This window comes from Spea bombifrons, chromosome 2 (genome assembly GCF_027358695.1).
Source record: "Spea bombifrons isolate aSpeBom1 chromosome 2, aSpeBom1.2.pri, whole genome shotgun sequence".
Classification (NCBI taxonomy): Eukaryota; Metazoa; Chordata; class Amphibia; order Anura; family Pelobatidae; genus Spea; species Spea bombifrons.
The window spans coordinates 90,607,858-90,626,201 of NC_071088.1; the positions used below are offsets into that span (position 1 = coordinate 90,607,858).

At 42.1% G+C, this 18,344-nt stretch overlaps 1 protein-coding gene across 2 annotated transcripts in view; it reads left to right on the forward strand.

Annotated features, from left to right (window-relative positions):
• Positions 1 to 3,375: 3,375 nt before the first annotated feature.
• RASA3 (RAS p21 protein activator 3) overlaps positions 3,376 to 18,344 on the forward strand; it is an 89,913-nt gene continuing 74,944 nt past the window's right edge. For both annotated transcript variants that reach the window (XM_053455119.1, XM_053455120.1), the window contains exon 1: positions 3,376 to 3,539. In XM_053455119.1, the coding sequence (XP_053311094.1) occupies positions 3,485 to 3,539 (55 nt within the window). In that variant the 5' untranslated portion in view covers positions 3,376 to 3,484. The remainder of the gene's footprint in view (positions 3,540 to 18,344) is intronic.

Sequence of the window (18,344 nt, forward strand, 5' to 3'; positions counted from 1 at the left end):
AGACCGCACATTTCAATTGAGCGACAACGTATTCAAACGTTTTGCTTCTTACATTTCATTCCTTTGCTGAACCACCTGTTTAATAAGGGTCAGGAAACCTAATCAAATAAATGAAGGAGTTTATTTACTGTAACCCCTTGCATGAAATTTGATTTTCAAAATGTTCATGTTCTTGTTACTTCTATAACTTTCCTCCCATGCAAGATAAAGTGGATCTCGGGCCAGCTGCTGGAGAATCTAATTTTTCAAACCTATCAGTATAAGGAAAAATCGTTAACTATTACTTTCATGTGCTATTACTTTTTATTTCCTACTATGTAGAAAGCATGTACAATGTATGAAAGAAACACTGTCCCATGTAGCCCCACCAATGTAGATGATATTAAGTATTTTAATAAACCACCGTGTTTTGGAGAAGCTACAGCTCCAGAGAAGGAGCGCACTGCCACCTCTGCATTTCACTATTAGCACTACTTTTGTCAGCTTTCTAGGCATGCCCTTGGGAGATCTCGTTAGACCTTGGAGATCCTGAAAGTAACTTTACAGCTTTTTCTGTGTTTGCCCAATAAAAAGGCATAAACTTCAGGTGACGATTTCCTTGAAAGGGACCCTCCAGTAAAATGCATTTAATGAAGTAATCTGCAGAATCCTCCTACATGCGTTTGCCCCTTTTTTTCCCCAACCAACAGCTAAATGCCATGGATCTTTTTGGCATTGTCACCAACTATCAAAAGTCAGACTGCAAAAAAAGATTTGTTTGTTGCAGCATTTTGTCAAACCTGAATTGTCTCCAGTGCCTGCATTATTTAAATTGACTCTAACCAGTTCCGCTACAGGATCTCCTGTTCAGCAGTATGCATGGACAATATACTTGACCTTGTCATGTCTGTCTCATGTAATAGTTCCAGGTGGCCTAGAGAGATCTCCTATATACGCATGCACACTATTGATTTCAGTGGGAGCACTTTTCTGCAGTCTGAAACTTGGACTGTGGAGGGGCAGCGAGTTGCAGCTCTGAAGCTGCAGTATTTTAGGAAGGTAAATATTTAATTTGCGGCAGGATGCTTTACTATGTATTCTTCATTAGTGCAACAGTCTGGGACATTATACTGTCCCTCTCATATAATTTGGTTCATGCTTACAATATATGTGTGTGCAAAATTACAGTATCCTTAGAAAAAGCTCACATTACACCATGCAGGGGCTGATGTATGTTCCCAAGACATTATTCAGTAGTTCCTTAAGGTTAGGCAACAAAGGTTTACGTCCAAAGCTGAAGCTGGGGATTATGAAAAAAAGAGGTGACCACTTTGTCAATGTATTACAAGATGCACTTTTCCACTTATTGTTAACCAGTGCAGATACGATGGTACCCTGAAATATGTAGGATCTATAATAGGGTTGCAACTAAAGATTGTTTTTATAATCGATTAGTTGGCCGATTATTCGGATACAAAAATAAATGTAAATTCTTTGTTTATTTAAAATTATTTTATGAACAAACTGGATGTTAAAAACAAACAGCAGAGTAAAAAAAACTGAGAAAAATTCATTTCTTGTTTTTATTTCCCAACCTGCCCCCCTGAATGCCTTACACCCCCAGATAAGCCACTCCACCATCCCCAGATATGCCTTATACCCCCCTAGATATACCTTATACCCAGTGTTCCCTCTAAGCTGTGCTCGCGCACATAGCTTTTTTAGAGAGCGCACATGTACAAAAATTGTGCGCACAACAATTTTTTCCAAAAAAAGAAAATAATTTTTTTTGAAACTTTATGTGGTGCGGATATTGGGCGCACAAAATTTTTGCTCTGTGAAACTATTTGCACAAGAGAAATTTTCTGCACACGCCAACTAAGAAAAATTAGATGGAACATTGCTTATACCCTCTGTATGTCAAAGTGCCCTCTGATATGCCCTTCTGCTTCCCAGATATGCCTTATACCCCTGATATGCCACTTTGCACCCCCTCCCCATGTGATCCGCGCAGACACACCTCTGCTGCTGGCCAGTACTCTCGCTAGAGCTTCTATGACTGTGCACCGAAAGGTCATGTGACGCTGGTGCTCTATCATAGAAGCCCCAGTGGAAGTACCAGCAATAGCACAGACGCCCACCCGCTGCGGGGGATCCACCTCTCTGGCAGCCGCAAACGTTGCGCAATGTGCGTAGACCACCTCTGCTGGCCGGTACTTTCACCAGGGCTTCTATGGTGGAGCACCGGAAGGCCACGTCACGCTGGAACTCATATTATAGAAGCCCCTGCGAAAGTGGAGGACAGTAGCAGAGGAGGATATCTGCGCACATCGCACAGACGCGCTCCGGCTCCCAGAGAGGAGGATCCAGGTCTCCTGCAGCGCATCTCGATCTTAGCGTTATTATTCAACCTCTATTTGAGATCGGATTATAAGGTGAGGGGTATTTTTCAGAGCATTTGCTCTGAAAAAACCCTTAACTTATATTCGATAATTAAATTTGTTGGCAACGATTTTCATTATTGATTCGTTATTGCAGCCCTAACGTATAACCTCATGAAAGGGAAGCAATAACCCCATAGATGCACCCCCTGGGTCCTGCAAATATGCTAAAAAAAAAAACCAAAAAAAACCCGGAAGTATATCCTAAAAAAAATATAAATACAGATTTTGGGGTGCTGCAGAAATTACCAACATGCACATAGAGCAAAGTGTGCACTCAGCACAAACCCGTCTATATAAAGCAGAAACATTGGGGTTTCCTTCACACTATAACACGCAGCCTGAGCCTAAGCACAACTACAAGTATTGGCATATGGCATATGACATTGGCTAAAGGGGGGGGGGTATTTATATATAAATGAGTGCGCCTGGGGGCGCCGCCATGGGCGGGACTTTACAAGACTTTTCCATGTGGCCGGTCTGACCTACTGAGTGTTGATAGTTCTTTATGTAAATACACGCAGTGTACACTATTATTTCCAACCCCACTCCCCGGCATACACTCACCCAACGGGCATTGCGAGCTCTTACAAAAAAAAAACCCTCTACACCGGGAGGGGGTGGTGGTCACTCAGCGGTTACTCGGACTTCCTCTTTTGTTCTGCCCATTATTAAGAAGAAACCCGAGGCGCTGACAGACGCGTTATCGGTCAGAGCGGTCAGGCAGCACCATATTCACACCCCGTTGCCTTCCGCTGTCACAGAGCAGACACCCCATTCACAGACTCAAAAACAATCCCCATTGTCTCACAGAAAATCCCGCCTCCAGACCCCGCGCCTCGACCAATACCAGCGCGAATCGCTCTCATTCTGTGGCCGCCTCTTTTGTCAACATGAACCAATCAGCAGCGCGGGAGGCGTGTCTGCACGGCCCCCGTACTGGCTCCGGAGCTCCGGGGTTGGAGAATGACATCTCTTGCCGCTTGGCGCTCTGTGCAAGCGGCAGGCAGCAGCTGAGGTAGTGGGGCACTGGCTCGGTAGCACCCTGAAGCAGCACCGGCATCATGGCAGTGGAGGAAGAGGGTATCCGGGTCTTTCAGAGCGTGAGGATTAAGATAGGTAAGTGAGCGCGGTGAACGGTACTGTCAGGGGCTCCCGCTGCGCTTTTACCCACCCGCCAGGGCTGCAGAGTAAGTTAGTAACTCGCTGGAGCCTGAGCACCGGGCGCCGTTAGTGTGCGTGCTGTGTATTTCCTGGGGTCCCCGGACCGATAGTTTACTACACATTAACCCCTACGCCGCCAGCAGTCACACTACCCCAGCCCCTCCTGTCTGTAAAGCCGCCCTCGCTTGCCCATATCAGCAGGTTATTCCGCTCGCCGCTGGCCAGGTACCAACTGTTTCGGAAAATGCATCCTTCCGTCCGAAAGCCGACGGGGGGTGGAGGTGGCAGAGAGTGATGGATGTTGCCGTCCAACACTAAGTTTACCCTACCCCTTCTGCCACCCCTGCCCATGTGCTGCCAGCTGCTGCCACTTGCCCTGCGGGCCCCCATCGCCCCAGAAGTTTGTCAGCTGGACTGGACATCATACCGTCTCGGGCACGAGCTGCTCAACCGACTGGCTCTGCAGCAGCATGGGATACGATGGGGGTTAGGGGTTTATTCGCTAAATATAGAGTTGGGAGGAGAGCTGCAATTTGAACTTCCCCCAACAAAAAGGACTGAGGTAGCTTTGAATAATGTCTAATTCTGTGGGTGAGGGTAACTATACTTTATACGCCTTACTTGGTCGTAAAGTAAATGGGAATGAAGGGGTTAAACCCCAGCTCGCCGTTTAGCGAATAGACCTCTTGCGTGCTGGGAGCAGTGCTGATGGAGGTACAGTGGCTTTTCCCATCCTTATAGTAGTATGTTCAGAAATAACGGTGTTGTCATGGTGGCAGTCTGCGCACGCACAACGCACGCTGTACCTTATCAATGGCATGTATGTTTTAATGACCACGGTCCTCGCGGTGTACTGGGCTTCCTATGTCATGTGAACCGCGTTCAGTTCACTTCCTTTGTAACATACGTGGGGGTGATGTGTGTGGTTGATTGTCACGGCATGTTGGTGCCCACGTATGTGCGACTCGCCTCCTGGCAAAAAAACCTTCTCTCTCGGGACACCAAAAGGCTTTTATATGCAACAAAGCCCTCATTCTTCTATCTCGGTGGAAAATCTGGGTAAAGGGAGGCCCTTGGAGACGGGGACGCTAACTGATGTCAGCTTATCGTTTGAACAGAACTTGTGTTGCATTATAAACTGTTCACATCTTCTCGGTTAAGTCCCATTCGTGGAGACATGGGGAGGAAAAACTATGTGCATGTTTCTGATTGCATGGAAGGCTAATTGATATTTTAGTTAGGTTAAAACTTTACTTGCCAATTTTAGGACTTGTAAATGTAGTCCTGATTTTATCATCACAGTCACGACTATACAGTCTGATTTACGGTGTATGTACGGTCCGCGTGCTGCAGAATCTGACGGACCTTTATAAATAACTGTAATGTATTGTGTTTACGGGGTTAATAAATTAGTTTGATGGAGCTGTGGTTTGAACTCGCACTCACTGTGAATTATGAAGGGCCGACCTCAGTGAGATTCCCTGCTATAAGAGCTTTTGCTCAAGTATGATGCGTACATCAGTGACATCACCTTTAAAGGGACATTGTAGCCATCGTGCACTTTAATGCATATGATAATATTGTGGCGCTTCTGCAGATTCCCCCCCATATGCATTTGCCTTTAGCGGCCCCCCAGGGGCTTGCAGTGCAGGAAACATGACGCACTTACCGTGTTATCAGAACCCGTGTGGAAAGCGTTCCCATTAATTTCAATGGAAGCGCTTTCCTGCTGCTGATTGGCTGCTTCAGGAGTACTTCTTTAGAGGGGGCGTTGGACTGGTCCTTTAAGTCACTTGCTACGCTTTGCATTGTTCGGGGCCAGCTCATACTTTCTTGAAGGGGAAAACATAGCGAAATCAGTGGCGGCAGCTCGCCTGCACTCCCACGTGCCAACTCCAGCTTTGGTTACTAAACCCCATTGTCACTGATGATCTGCTTTACTTTCCCATGAAGGGTGCTGCAGCACAGGGTTATCCCTGGGTTTTAGGTGGACCTCATCGACTCGAAATGAGTTCTTCATCAAAGTTTGCAGCAGCATTCTGAGATTTCATACAAAGGCAGCTTTCCCCTCCAACACATTTCTTGTATAGATTCCAGCGATCTGTTTCATATTCATAAATATGATTTCACGCATCAGCCAATGATGTAGCTAGTTTCCAGGAATTGACATGCTATATTTATTGGAATAACATCCTGAGTGTTTTTACACACCGTAATGCTTTCACAAGTTTAGTGAAACTGACAGGTTGATTGTGGTTTTGCATCAAGTGTCAAATCTTATTAGAAGCTGTGTCACCTAAGGGTGGAGTTCCACTAAGCCAAACCACAAAATGTCAGTCTCGTTTTTGCATTTCGCAGCATAACCCTTTTATTATAAACAGACACTACAGTTGATAAAATTGTCAATTTAGGGTCAGCCCAAACTTGGATCAATCAATATTTCTAATCAATGCGTGTGTCTATGTAATATTATAACTATTATTGTTTTATGTAGCACCATCATATTCCACAGCACTGGAAATGTCTTAAAACCTTTGGTGCCGGTTGTGAAAATATCTGGGTTTATGCGAAAACGTTTTATTTTGTCTATACTGATTTCAGGTACAAACTCAATACTCGGCACCACATGTATTTGTTAAAATGAATTCAGGCAACCTGAGATCAAGGCCTACACCTTGGACATTTTGAAGCCAAGTGCAAAATTGGGTCTGTCCTCCAATGCGTTTTCAGTGACCGCCCCCCAGCTAAACTCCGCTAACACAGGTTTACTCGCTAAAGCTTGAATTGTCGGCCCCTTCGCTTCACTTGATTATGAAGGGCCAACACTGGTTTCAACCGGACAAGAAGGGCTGAGTTGGCCCTGCCAAATGCATTATTTGGTGTTTGGGGGGGAGTTGGAAAAAGAATCCCACTGATTAAATGCCCTTAAAACAGTACAAGCAGGAGGACCTCGCTGGGGTTGGCTCTACATAACGCATGTAGTGAAGTCAAGGGGTTGAAACCAATTCTCCCCCCTTTAGTGACTCAGCTCCGTAGAGTAATGGGGCTGCTTGGGTTGTAGTAAGGTTGCAGGGCAGTCTTATCCTGTGGGGAGCACAGTGCACACCTTGTAAGCTGTGACTTAAAGTGAATGGAGCCCCTATATCCAGAAAAAAATGTACTTTCTTTTTAACAGGAAAGCTTTGTTAGTGCGTTATCGTTAGCTAAATGTGGTCGTATTTGGATATTTTTTTGATGATCTTAAATAAATATCCAATGATAAATCTGCGAGACTTGCTGATGGACAGATATGATCTGCAATTCCTGTTTATTTCTCAACTTCCAGCTCCCATTTATGGCATCTTCTCAACTATCTGCTTCTTCAGGGACACATCTGTGTCCTCTACAGCTGTACAAACAGCAGCATTGATTGGGATAATGACGCTCCATTGCAGTCCCCTTTTGGTGAAATTCACTTTGTTTCAGAGTAAAGCTAGTGCCAGTCCACTATTAAAGGGATCAATGGAGCAAACAAAGTTTGTCACTGTCTTTAATGTTTCAGGAGCCTTCAGAGTTGAGCTCAAACTTGTGTCCATGGTCACCACATTGGCAGAGCATACATATGTATGTTCCATACATTTACTCCTAGTGTCAGTATCACAGTATGCAGTTATACCCAACCTGTAGTTTGAAGATGATGCCAGCAGTTTATTAAACATTCGCTACATTTTCTCCCATCAGAACATGTTTTAGGCATGAGAAGACACTAGAGAGGAGCTGGCTTGCTGAATATATCAGTGTATTATGTTTATAGAGGATAATGGTTTCCTTTACTTTTGGATTTCCCCACCTTTCTCATTCCCGTGTGTGCTTGTAGATGTTTTGCATATTCTCTTTGGTTGCTCCCTCTAACGTTGTGTGCATTGTGGACTTCTCTCCACCTTGCCTGTCCCCATGTTTGTCAGGAATTTCTGGCACCTGACAAGTTCTGTAGAAGCCTATTTTAATGTTTTGTTTAGATTTGCTCAATTCATGGTTAATGTTTAACGTGTTTATGGCCAGGCACTGTTATGTAGGTATGATTCTCTCCCTGTAAACCCTTTCCTGGCTGTATGGAAAGAGTTATAACTAGTAAGGGACCTTGTCTCCCCCTCCTACTACCCTCTAGGTTGACCTTCAGTGCTGGACTTATCCCAGGAGCCAGGTATCAATGTTCCCTGAAGTTTCATGGCTGAGGCTCCTAAAACGTTCTGTGTGGCTCTTTATAGATTTGTCCAGGCCTGATGTATTTATATTATTCATCTCGAACCATGACAAAGCAAACATGTTTTGTATTATCTCAATGTAACACTGGCTTGACCAGTGACTGCTTCTTTCCGGACTCCAGTGGTCTTTTCCACCCAGCGATAGTCTACGTGTTTAGTTTGCTAATCCTGATTAGCTATTGAGCTTCTGCAAACCTCTCTCGGACAACTTTTGTTGGTGGGAAATGCTCTCTTTTCCTTAGCCTGTTCACAATTGTTTTGTCTTTTTGCTTATCGTGAACACATAGGATTATAAATGCAGATCTTCCTGCAGACTTCTGGCCTTTTTGCTGATAAGCATGTCAGCCTTTTTGTGTCGGTACAGACGAAAGCTATGAGTACTATGACGCACAGAACTAGTTGGGCTTACGACAGGATCAAGTGCAACCAATTTAATAATTCCATTTCTTGCTGTGGTTTTTCCAAATATTCTTTCAGAAGCACGTAGGAATGTTTGATTGCAGAGCTGAAGCCGGGTTTGGCCCTGACTTTGTGCTTTTTACAGAAACAAAGTACACTTTTAACAAAAATGGCTCTTGCATCAGCTTTTGAGGTTCACCTGCCTTTTAAGAATTTTCATCTATACATTCTTCTAGCCTTTTTTCTTTATTTGCTGAAAAAGTGCAAATAAATTAAAGAAGGAATTAAGTAATTCTGTCGGTTGTGGTGTTTCTTTTTTTTTAAATTTAATTTACTGAAATTCATATTTTTAAACTCACTTAATCACTTGAACCAAAAGCATGATCAGGGCAATTGTACAAATTGTTCTTAATTTCCACTGGGAAGACTATATTGAAACATATAAATTACGTGCATCCCGGACTCTACCTGCAATGTTTTAGCACACTGCGCATGAGGCATTAGCGCTACAGATTGTTTACAACTTTGCACTTTCTCTATAATTCTCACCGCCATTAGTAAAGTAGAACAATTCAAATGGCCCAAGGGGTGCCCTTTTGTTGTATTAGTGTTACCGAACTAGGGGACGGGGCTTTGCTAAGACACGTTAAGTGACTTTGTAACCTATTGATGATAACAGTTTGTGTAATTGAGTAAGGGTTTACTAAAGATGGTGTTTTACTTTCTTTGTTTATAAATCAAATTGTGTAAATATACAAATAAACACATTTCTGCTGTATATATGCATTGTTGCTTTCACGGTTGTAGAAAATTGCAATGCACCCATGTGTACCGAACATTTGGAGCACTTAGGAAAGGGGTGCACAGATTTGCAGTCCAAGAAGGGACTGCCCCTCCTGAACAGGGATACTTGGGAGTTATGGTAGAGCAGCATCTTTAAGCAAGATGCAGCAGGACTAAAAAAAAATAAAAAAGGGATCGAGTTGTGATTGTATGTAGTTTATAACGTTTACTTCTGTGCAATATGTAACCATTAAGCTTGCAGTGAATTCTGATTTCTCTCTCACGTAGATACTGCCAGTGATCAATTACCAAAATCTGCCTTTACATAGCTCTCCAGTTTTAAAAGCAGTATAGCATGACCCTAGTAAGTGCGGACACTCGGATAAATTTAGATGACCGTTAGAATTGAGATAGGGTAAATTTAATTTATTGCAGTTAAACAGTAGACGTCATAAGGTTTTAAAGCCGTTGGGCATTCAGAAAAGAGAAAACGAAAACATGCGCTGCTATGGACTGGCACCGAATGTATTCCTTATTTTCTGATTAATAGGCGCTGCTAGAATTAATTTCACAGGGGTCGAGAAACCAAGACCGCGCTTCCTCTACGTTTCTGCTTTCAGGAAGCTTCCCATGCTGACATTCCTATGAGTCACCTCTGAATAAAGAGGGGAAGTGGCAGCCAACTCCAAGTCGGCAGTAACTATACTGCAGGTAGGCTTTGGAATATTCCTATTATACGGTGGGCGGCCATAATTCACCCTTCTCTGTAAATCCGTGTTTGGAATTAATGCTGCACAACGGCACTAAAATATCTGCCATACAGAGTTAAAATAAGAGGAACAGTATGGCCGAGCCTGCAAATGCCTATCTAGTAAGGGAACTACAAGGAAAATTCAGATGGAATATTAATAGATGTGGACAAGAGAAATCATACCGCATTACGCTGGTACAACTTCAGAGTCCCGGAGGCCAATCATAGCTTTCATAAAGCGGTTTGCAATGTGAAATGTCTGTGGCTGAGCTTCTGATAAAGTACCTATTAATGGGTTAGAAGCACAGTTCCTGAGAATGTTAAATAGCTAATTGCTGAATTTTTAAGGCCACTCGTTTTTTGTTTAGGACTCTTGCATCGGGTGATATTATGCAACCAGATGAGTTGTAGGCCTCCGCAAGCGTGTAAATTCTGAGATTTGTGTTTAGCATGACTAATTAGAATACTGAAGACTCGGTATTAAAGGAGAAAGACGTAGAGGAACTCTCATTGTGGTTAGGTTTTATCACACGGACTTCTAGGATTGTGAACAGCAAAAATGAAACAGGATTACATATGTTATCATATTGTAGTGTCAGTCCACTGTGCTGCTTCTGTGCGTCTGATAAATCAATTCAGTGTAGGCAGTTAATTGATCTCTGCTTGAAGTTTACATAAGCAAACAATAGTTCTCTGACCCAACATGCCCACGAAAATGTTCCCTTAGCTGGACCTCTGGGATGCTGCCGATAAGCGGACCTTTGAGACATGATTGATAATGTAATATATGACGCCCAGCCACCCTTTGAATACCATCCTGTTATATAGCTGAAATATATGGATGTATAATGTATAATAACTTACGGCACCTCTGCCTTGCCAACTTCTCACCGGCATGTAGTTTTGTGAGCTTCGTATATATGACAGCAGACGTGGGCACGATCCTTTCTCTTGGACGTTTAAGTTTCACGAGCATCGCGTGCAGCGTGGCATTGCCGGGCAGAAAACGGTGGTTTCCACACAGTTTTGCTTTTGTCATTGCTTCCATGGGAGTTACTGCAAAAGCAGGTGAAAAAGCCAGCTTTTTGTGGTAACTCCCTTGGAAGCAATTTAAAATATCCAGCTCTAGTTACAACATTGCTTTTCCATTTCAACTCTTGTTCACACCAACTGCTTTCAGGAAACAGTCTATGAGGAATCTGCTGTAAGCCACGGTTACTGACTTGGAGATATTAGCATCTATATTAATACTATATATAAATATATCTTTACGTATATTAACATAAAACGTATAACTTCTCTGGAGTCAGGTATATCCCCTGTGACAAGCCCTGTTGCATGAGGGCCATACATGTCACTTTTAGGGGTCCTAAGCACAGTCCTCTAGGGCAATCAGTCTCGGGAACACCAGCTTGTAACAAAACAGAGCTTTATTTTTAATTGCTGAAAGCCCAAAAACCAAATCATAAAAAGAAAACCTAGCTCCCAATTGGAGCCCTCTCTAACTGAACTATGCTGGTCCAGACTGACCAGCCTAATCACCCACTAACTCGACCTCCCAGCCAGACTCAGCTACGCCAGGCTCTGGAAAACCTCCCCCAGGCAGGTATTGCCTCACTTGGCTCAGGGATGGTCTTCTTCAGGGCCTCTCCTTGCCCTGGGAGCACAGGGAACTTCCTCTTCCCCCAACAGTCTGTCTGATTATCAGGCTCCAGGGGTTTTTAATGTCCAGCACCTGTGCCTGATGCGGCTCCATAGGAATCCCGGACTGGATCCTGCAGACTTCTAACCTCATTTCCACAGAATGGGGGAACGGAGCATTAGCCCACCCTGCTCTCCAATTGCTCCACCCCATGGACCCATATTTACAGTCTGGGTAGCACCTGTACCCAAATGCCGCACTAAGCATCTCCCTGGGGTGTACACTGTCACACCCCCTACAAATCTTTATTTCTGGCTGGACTGTCATTTAGTTTGAACTAATGGCTTTCTGTAATGGACCGAGTGTGGAAAAGCAGACCATGAAGTAAAATGCTGCTTTATGTGCCTTGTAAATTTGCCCACTTTACTTGATTGATTCTTTTTTCTTCTTTTTACAGCTTTGACGAATGGGTTTGCCAATTTTGCCTTCAGAAAATCAATATTCATTTGAAATGTAGATAAGACTATGTGCTTTATATAGTGTAGGGGGTGAGGTGCGGCTCTCACACCGATTGCCTGGGAGAGTTTTACTAACATTCTATGTCCTTGGTCAAGGTTCTGGGATTCGGTTGAATTCTTTTCAGCTTTCTTTTGGCTGTTGTTTTTCCTTACAGTTCTGTAGTGAATGGATGAGTTTTATTTTACATGAGTACGCGTCATTCAGTGACCCCACATTTACCACCATTTACATTTACAGTATTATGTGAAATAAACGTCTCATACATGCACATGGTATCAGCTACATTGACTGCTTCACATGTGGTTGCAGGGAGCACAAGTGCCTAAAGGAGCTACAATCACGACAACGCATCGGTGGATTTTTTTCCAATCTCCGTATCTTGAATGTCTGTTGACAACAGTATTGAGTCACTCATAACACTATATTTTTCAATAAGGAAAGATTCACTCTGCAAGTACATTACATTTTTAACTTGAGAACCTATTCGAACTCGCCACTGTCAGACTTTGGTATGGGTATTTCTGAAAAAAAAATAATAGTGATAATGCAAGATATCCACCATATGGCGACTTTCACAAAACCTCATCTGCATTTAGAAATGCAGTGGCAATTATAATTATTAAATAACATGATGAGCTTGGTTAATCTTCAGACTAAATAGGAGACCTTTTGTCAGCTGCGTACCTAGAAGTTATAGTTTTTTTTAGATGCATCCATCATGGCACTGTGGAGCACCTATACTATATGTTACATTGCAAGCCTGCATGCGTGGGATTACTCATTCGTTAATGTTATGTGGCACGAGTCAACCTCATTCTGTAAATGTAACTCTGGTCTGTAAAATACAATTACCCCAAAAGGGGCACAGTCTGCTAATGTCTTGTTTATCTGGATCAATTTGGATTTTAACGATCAATTGCATTCACTGCCCTTTCTCTCTCTCCTCTCTCCTCTTTGTTTAGGAGGCATCTCATTAATGAATCTTACCTATTGAAAAGCATATGTATTCATCTTAAATGTATAGCACCCTTTTGAGTGCTATGTATAGAGTAACCGTTAGTAGCCAATAAATGTAAGGAATGTACGCAGTATATATGTATAAGCACGTGGCAGGCCTTGCTGGACGTGTTATACTCTGCACTAGCATGTGTTGGGGAAGCCTTGGCTTGTAGGAAGTATATACTGAGCAGATGATTGTGAGACTGTGTCTTTCAGCCGGAAGAACGTCCTCAGCCTTATGACATCCTTGTTTTCTTTCTGATTAGCAGGAGGAGAATGGAGCTAACAGATAAACTGTGCGGCTTCAGATAAAACTTCTTCTGTGCACTGGCCTAGACATAAAACTGACGTGCGGCAACAACCCACGGTAAACAAATGACATATCGGCTTGAGAGTCCAGGCGTTTTTATTGCAGGCTTTGTGCTGAACTTTCAGCAGCGTTTAAGTAATGACAATATAGGGAATGTAAGACCTCAGAATTAGAATTGTTGCTAGATATGTAAAAAAATAGGGAGAACATTTTATCTCAAACATTATCCTAAAAAAAATTATGGCCTTTTAGCAATTTCCACAGTTTGTAGTTATTTTCTTTTAACGTTTCAATGATCTATGCAGAGCCTTACAGGGTATAGGTACGTTAAATGTACATGTAATTAAACTTTTAGCCTTGTGCATGGAATGCAGATAGTTCTAAAAATTGTTTCCTTCCAAAATAACTTTTCAGTGTTATTGCAATGCTAAAAGATGATATGACTTAATTTCCCTAAGGCATCAGATTGCTAAGAACGATTTCGTTTTGAAAACAGAAAAATAAGAGGCCACAAGGGAAATCGGTCACAGTCAAGAATGGGTCATTGTAAACTCCCTTTCCCAATTAAATCACGGTTTCAAGGGCCTCGCCAATTAAACATATATATTTATTGCAAGTATATTATATATGCTTTAAAACACATCTGTTACCTGTATGGGGAAAAAAAATGTAAGTCATACTTTTAGGTAAAGCTGATGCACAGTGCATCAGGAGCTTCATAAATTGGGTTTCTATGGCTGAGCAGCAGCACTCAGGCCGAAGATCACTATGCGCAATCCCAATGGTCTTTGAAGCAGTAGAAATGTATTCTGTGAAGGAGAAATCTGAGTTTGGGAGATGCCTGAATCTAAAGGACAAATTTGGGTTTGGCAGATGCTTACCAAAATGCATAGTGCCTACTGTATAGTTTGGTGGCGGAAGGTAATGGTCTGGGGCTCGTTTTCATGGTTTGGGTTAGGCCCCTTAATGGTACGGGTGATATTCTTGCATACAAGGACTTTTTAAACAATTGTAAAACTTTATGTTGCGAGTTTGGGGAAGGCCCTTTCCTGTACCAGCATGGTTGTCCCCCTGTGCACAAAGCAAAGTCCCTAAAGACATGGTTGGATGAGGATGTGGAATAACTTGACTGGTCCACACAGAGCCCTGACCTCAACCCCATTGAAAGATTTGGGGATCAATTGGAACGGCGATTGTGAGCCAGGCCTTCTCCTCCAACATCAGTACCTGACCTCACAAACGCTCTACTGGATAAATGGGCAAAGACTTCCATAGAAACACTCAAAACTCTAGTGACATCACAAAAGAGTGGAGGCTGTTATAGCTGCAAAAGATATACACACAGATACTTTTTTTTCTTGTAGATATTGAGAAATCACAATAATTACCTTTTTAGCTCTATAATATCTCTGTCTTGACTGACAATCTAACAACAAGCAACAATGGATACGATTAGAATTGTCTCTGCCTAGGAGTCTCTTCTGTAAAATTTTGGCTGAGTTTCACTAGCATTTACACCTCATTTAATTACTATTAAAGGTTCACACCTGACTTATCACTAAAGTGAACTTGCAGGCAAGCCACTTGGACCCTGACAAGTTTAATGTTGAACTTTCCCCGTCTTTTTGTGCTTCCCCCTCCCTTTTCTATGCACTCACCAGCAAGTACCTAAACAATGAATGTCACAGCGGCACTTCAACCCTTTTCCATGATTCAGAGTCTAACTGGGCCTGTCATTGGCATGAAACCTCAAAGCTCTATAAATTATACAAGCTATGTTATAAAAACTGAGTCAATTCTCTGTTAATTGAGATATGCACAATAACAAGGTTTATGAACATTTTGAGAAAATCAAACAATATGCATAATGGATACATAGCATGTAAAATTAAACAAAGCCAACCCCCGTGATAAGACATAAGGCGAGCTGTAGCGTCCACACAAGCGGAATGCAGGTAAATAGCATACCAGAGTCGCAGAGGCTCCATTGGAATCAGGGCTACATAGTATACTGGGAGGAGTGACTCATACAGAGAATAAAATACAATTGTACATATACAGTACATGAACAAGGAAACAAAAAGAAAACCAATAAAAGAAACACACTGCTGAACAAAGGTACCGTACAGAAGTAGCAGCTCAATGAAGACAAATCAAGCGCGAGGCATCCGGAGGGCAGGCCGGAGAGCGAGCGCGACAGGGGCCGAGGAGAAAGTCAGGGGATCAGGGTACACAACGACTAGGAGGAATGAGAGAAACCCAGGTCTAGTAAACGCGGTGAAGTTATAAACTGCATCCACGGAAGCCACTTGAGACCATTTTTATATTCCTTTCCCCGGGACGAGGCCACCAAATCCTCCATGTGATATATGAAACTTACTCTAGACGGCCAGGCATCAATTGGGGGGGGGGGGCTGGAAGATTTCCAATACCTTGGGATAAGAGATTTGGCCACTTGAATTAAGTGGATGGTTAAAGATTTCTTATAGGACCCATAGGAGGCATGAGTATGGTGCAGCAACAAGGCACCCGGTGTAGCTACGAAGTCGGGGTCTGCCACCTCGACTATCATCCTGACCACCGTCTCCCAAAAAGGACGGATGAGCCGGCATTCCCACCAGAGATGTAAGAAGGAGCCAGCACAAGGCGTAAGCTGGGCATCAGGCAAGAGGGACGCAACATAGTGCTTAATCTGGTGGTATAAGAAAACCGTCTGGAAAGGTGGGGAGGCCTGTTGGGTTAAGCCTGTGAGCGGCTTGAATGTAGTCCCCTGAATAAGGTGGCATATGTTATAAAAACTGGTGCACAATGATGCATGAATTTATTAGAATACAAACCACGAATCGTCAACACCCTCCAAACAAACACAATATAAATATATTCGTACTGTCTCCCAGAATGGAGTGCCGGCTTTCATCCATTCCATGTCTCTTCTTTTCCAGTGACCCAAAAATATACAGTGCTGATTGTTTACAATCATATAGTATGTGCAAAAGTGAATAAACCATTATGTTGGAAAGCTTTGCTCTTCTATTCAGTGCTCAAAAGGGGTTTACTCTGGGTCTCTGTTCTTGAAAGTCCTAATTCTGTCTAGAGCTGGAGTTAATCACTAGGTATTAAAATCTATTTGGTTGTTATCCTTATAAACAGGAAACACATTCTATTACAGAATAATAAATTATATTATATTATATATATTTATATATATATATATATATATATATATATAATGTGTGTGTGTGTGTGTGTGTGTATATATATGTATATATATATATATATATATATATAATATACACACACACATTGACAAGAAACGATTTTCTACATTAATTGTTTATAAAATCTGATAAACACAGAAGTTTAATTAGTACACAAAACATTTCCCCAGTAGTGTTCTGGAGTGTCAAGGTACTCTTCAGGCGAAACTTGCATTGCAGGTGTGCAGCAATGTTTTTCTTGGAGAGCAGCGACTTCCTCTGGGGTGTCCTGCCATTCACTCCATGCCTGTTCAGTGTTTTGTAGATGGTAGACTCATGAACAGAGATGAGTTCCAATGATTTATTCAAGCCTTTTAGCCCTTACTCTAGGATGTTTTTGCCTTGTTGAGCATTCTGTGTTGTGCCTTTGGGATCATATTGGCTGTGCGCCCACTTCTAAGGAGAGCAGCCACAGTAACTAAATTGTCTCCATAATAAACAATATAATATTTACAATCTTTGAGATTCATTTGTAACCCTTTCCAGCTTTATGCAAATGAACAATTCTTGAGTGTAGATCTAAGATTTGAGTCATGGCTCATGTTTTTTAGAATAGCAAGCTCAAAATCTTGTTTTTTTTTTTTTAAATGCCAAAGTAGCTCTAAAACACAAAATCCAATCCAGTTTCATTGATTTGACTGAATTGAGTAGTTTAGGAGTTCACATACACTGTGAATGTTTGAATGATGCATTCAATATAGACAAGTACAATACAATCATTTGTGTGTTAATTATGGCAACTTAGATGAAGATCATATATTTTAAGACAAATGTATACATAAATGCTGGTAATTCCAAAGGGTTCACTACCGTGTGTGTGTGTGTGTGTGTGTGTGTGTGTGTGTGAGTGTGATAGATAGATATATATATGTATATACACACACATATTTTCAGGTCTCTGTCTTTCAAAACAGTTTTTGGTATTCCCTCCCGTGCTTCCTTTTTGCATCAGTACATCTGGATTCTATGAAATTCCTTTCCGTATTTATCATTTCCTGTACGACTCAGTGCTAGAACCCCTAGCCTTGAAACCGTTCTTTCTTGTAAAACATCTTTATTAGTACACACTGACCTTTTTCGTGCTAGAATCACAGTCTTTGGCTTTCCGGACACTTGTCGGCCTTAATAAGTGGTGGTCTTGTTTGTGTTGATGCTGAAGACGCTGGCAGTTTTGAATCATGTGTATCTGGCAGTGCCGTATAAACAATAGAGGCACTATCACGTGCACGTTGGTTGTTTTTGCCAGAAGCTATAATCCAATCTGTTTGATAATAATAATGCATAAAAGGAGTAAAACAATAGAAATTCTTCATTGATCATTATTGACGTGCTTGCTTTGTGTCTCAACGTATTAAAAATGCTATTTTATATAGACAAAATATTAATTATGTACTCCAGCATGTGAAGAAACAAAAGCCGATCTGTCTTTTCTATTATTTCTCTTCTTCTAAAGGGATCGTAAAGTAACCCCCCTCTTGGGTATCCATGTTCAAGCTGTACTTAACCAGGTCACTCGTTTTTGAGGGTGCCAGTGAGGTCCAAACATGTTGATATTTTCTATCTTCATTGTAAAAGTAATAGTCATGTTTTAAGCCTCAATTATAAGTTTCATATGTTTTGGCTCACTTAGTCCTGTGATCCCAGAAAGGATCCCGGATTTTTTTTTACATATATACAGACGTGCCCAGCTCTAGAGCTGATTTAACTAATTGGACTAGTTGTACCTAAGTATGTACTCATCCTTGCTGCAAACCCATCAAGAGAAAATGCTTGTGGTCCCACGCTAATGTTCCAGTTTGCCTTATACAAAGGACAGCCCTGTCCCTAAATGCTGTAATTGGATATAAATGTGTTTC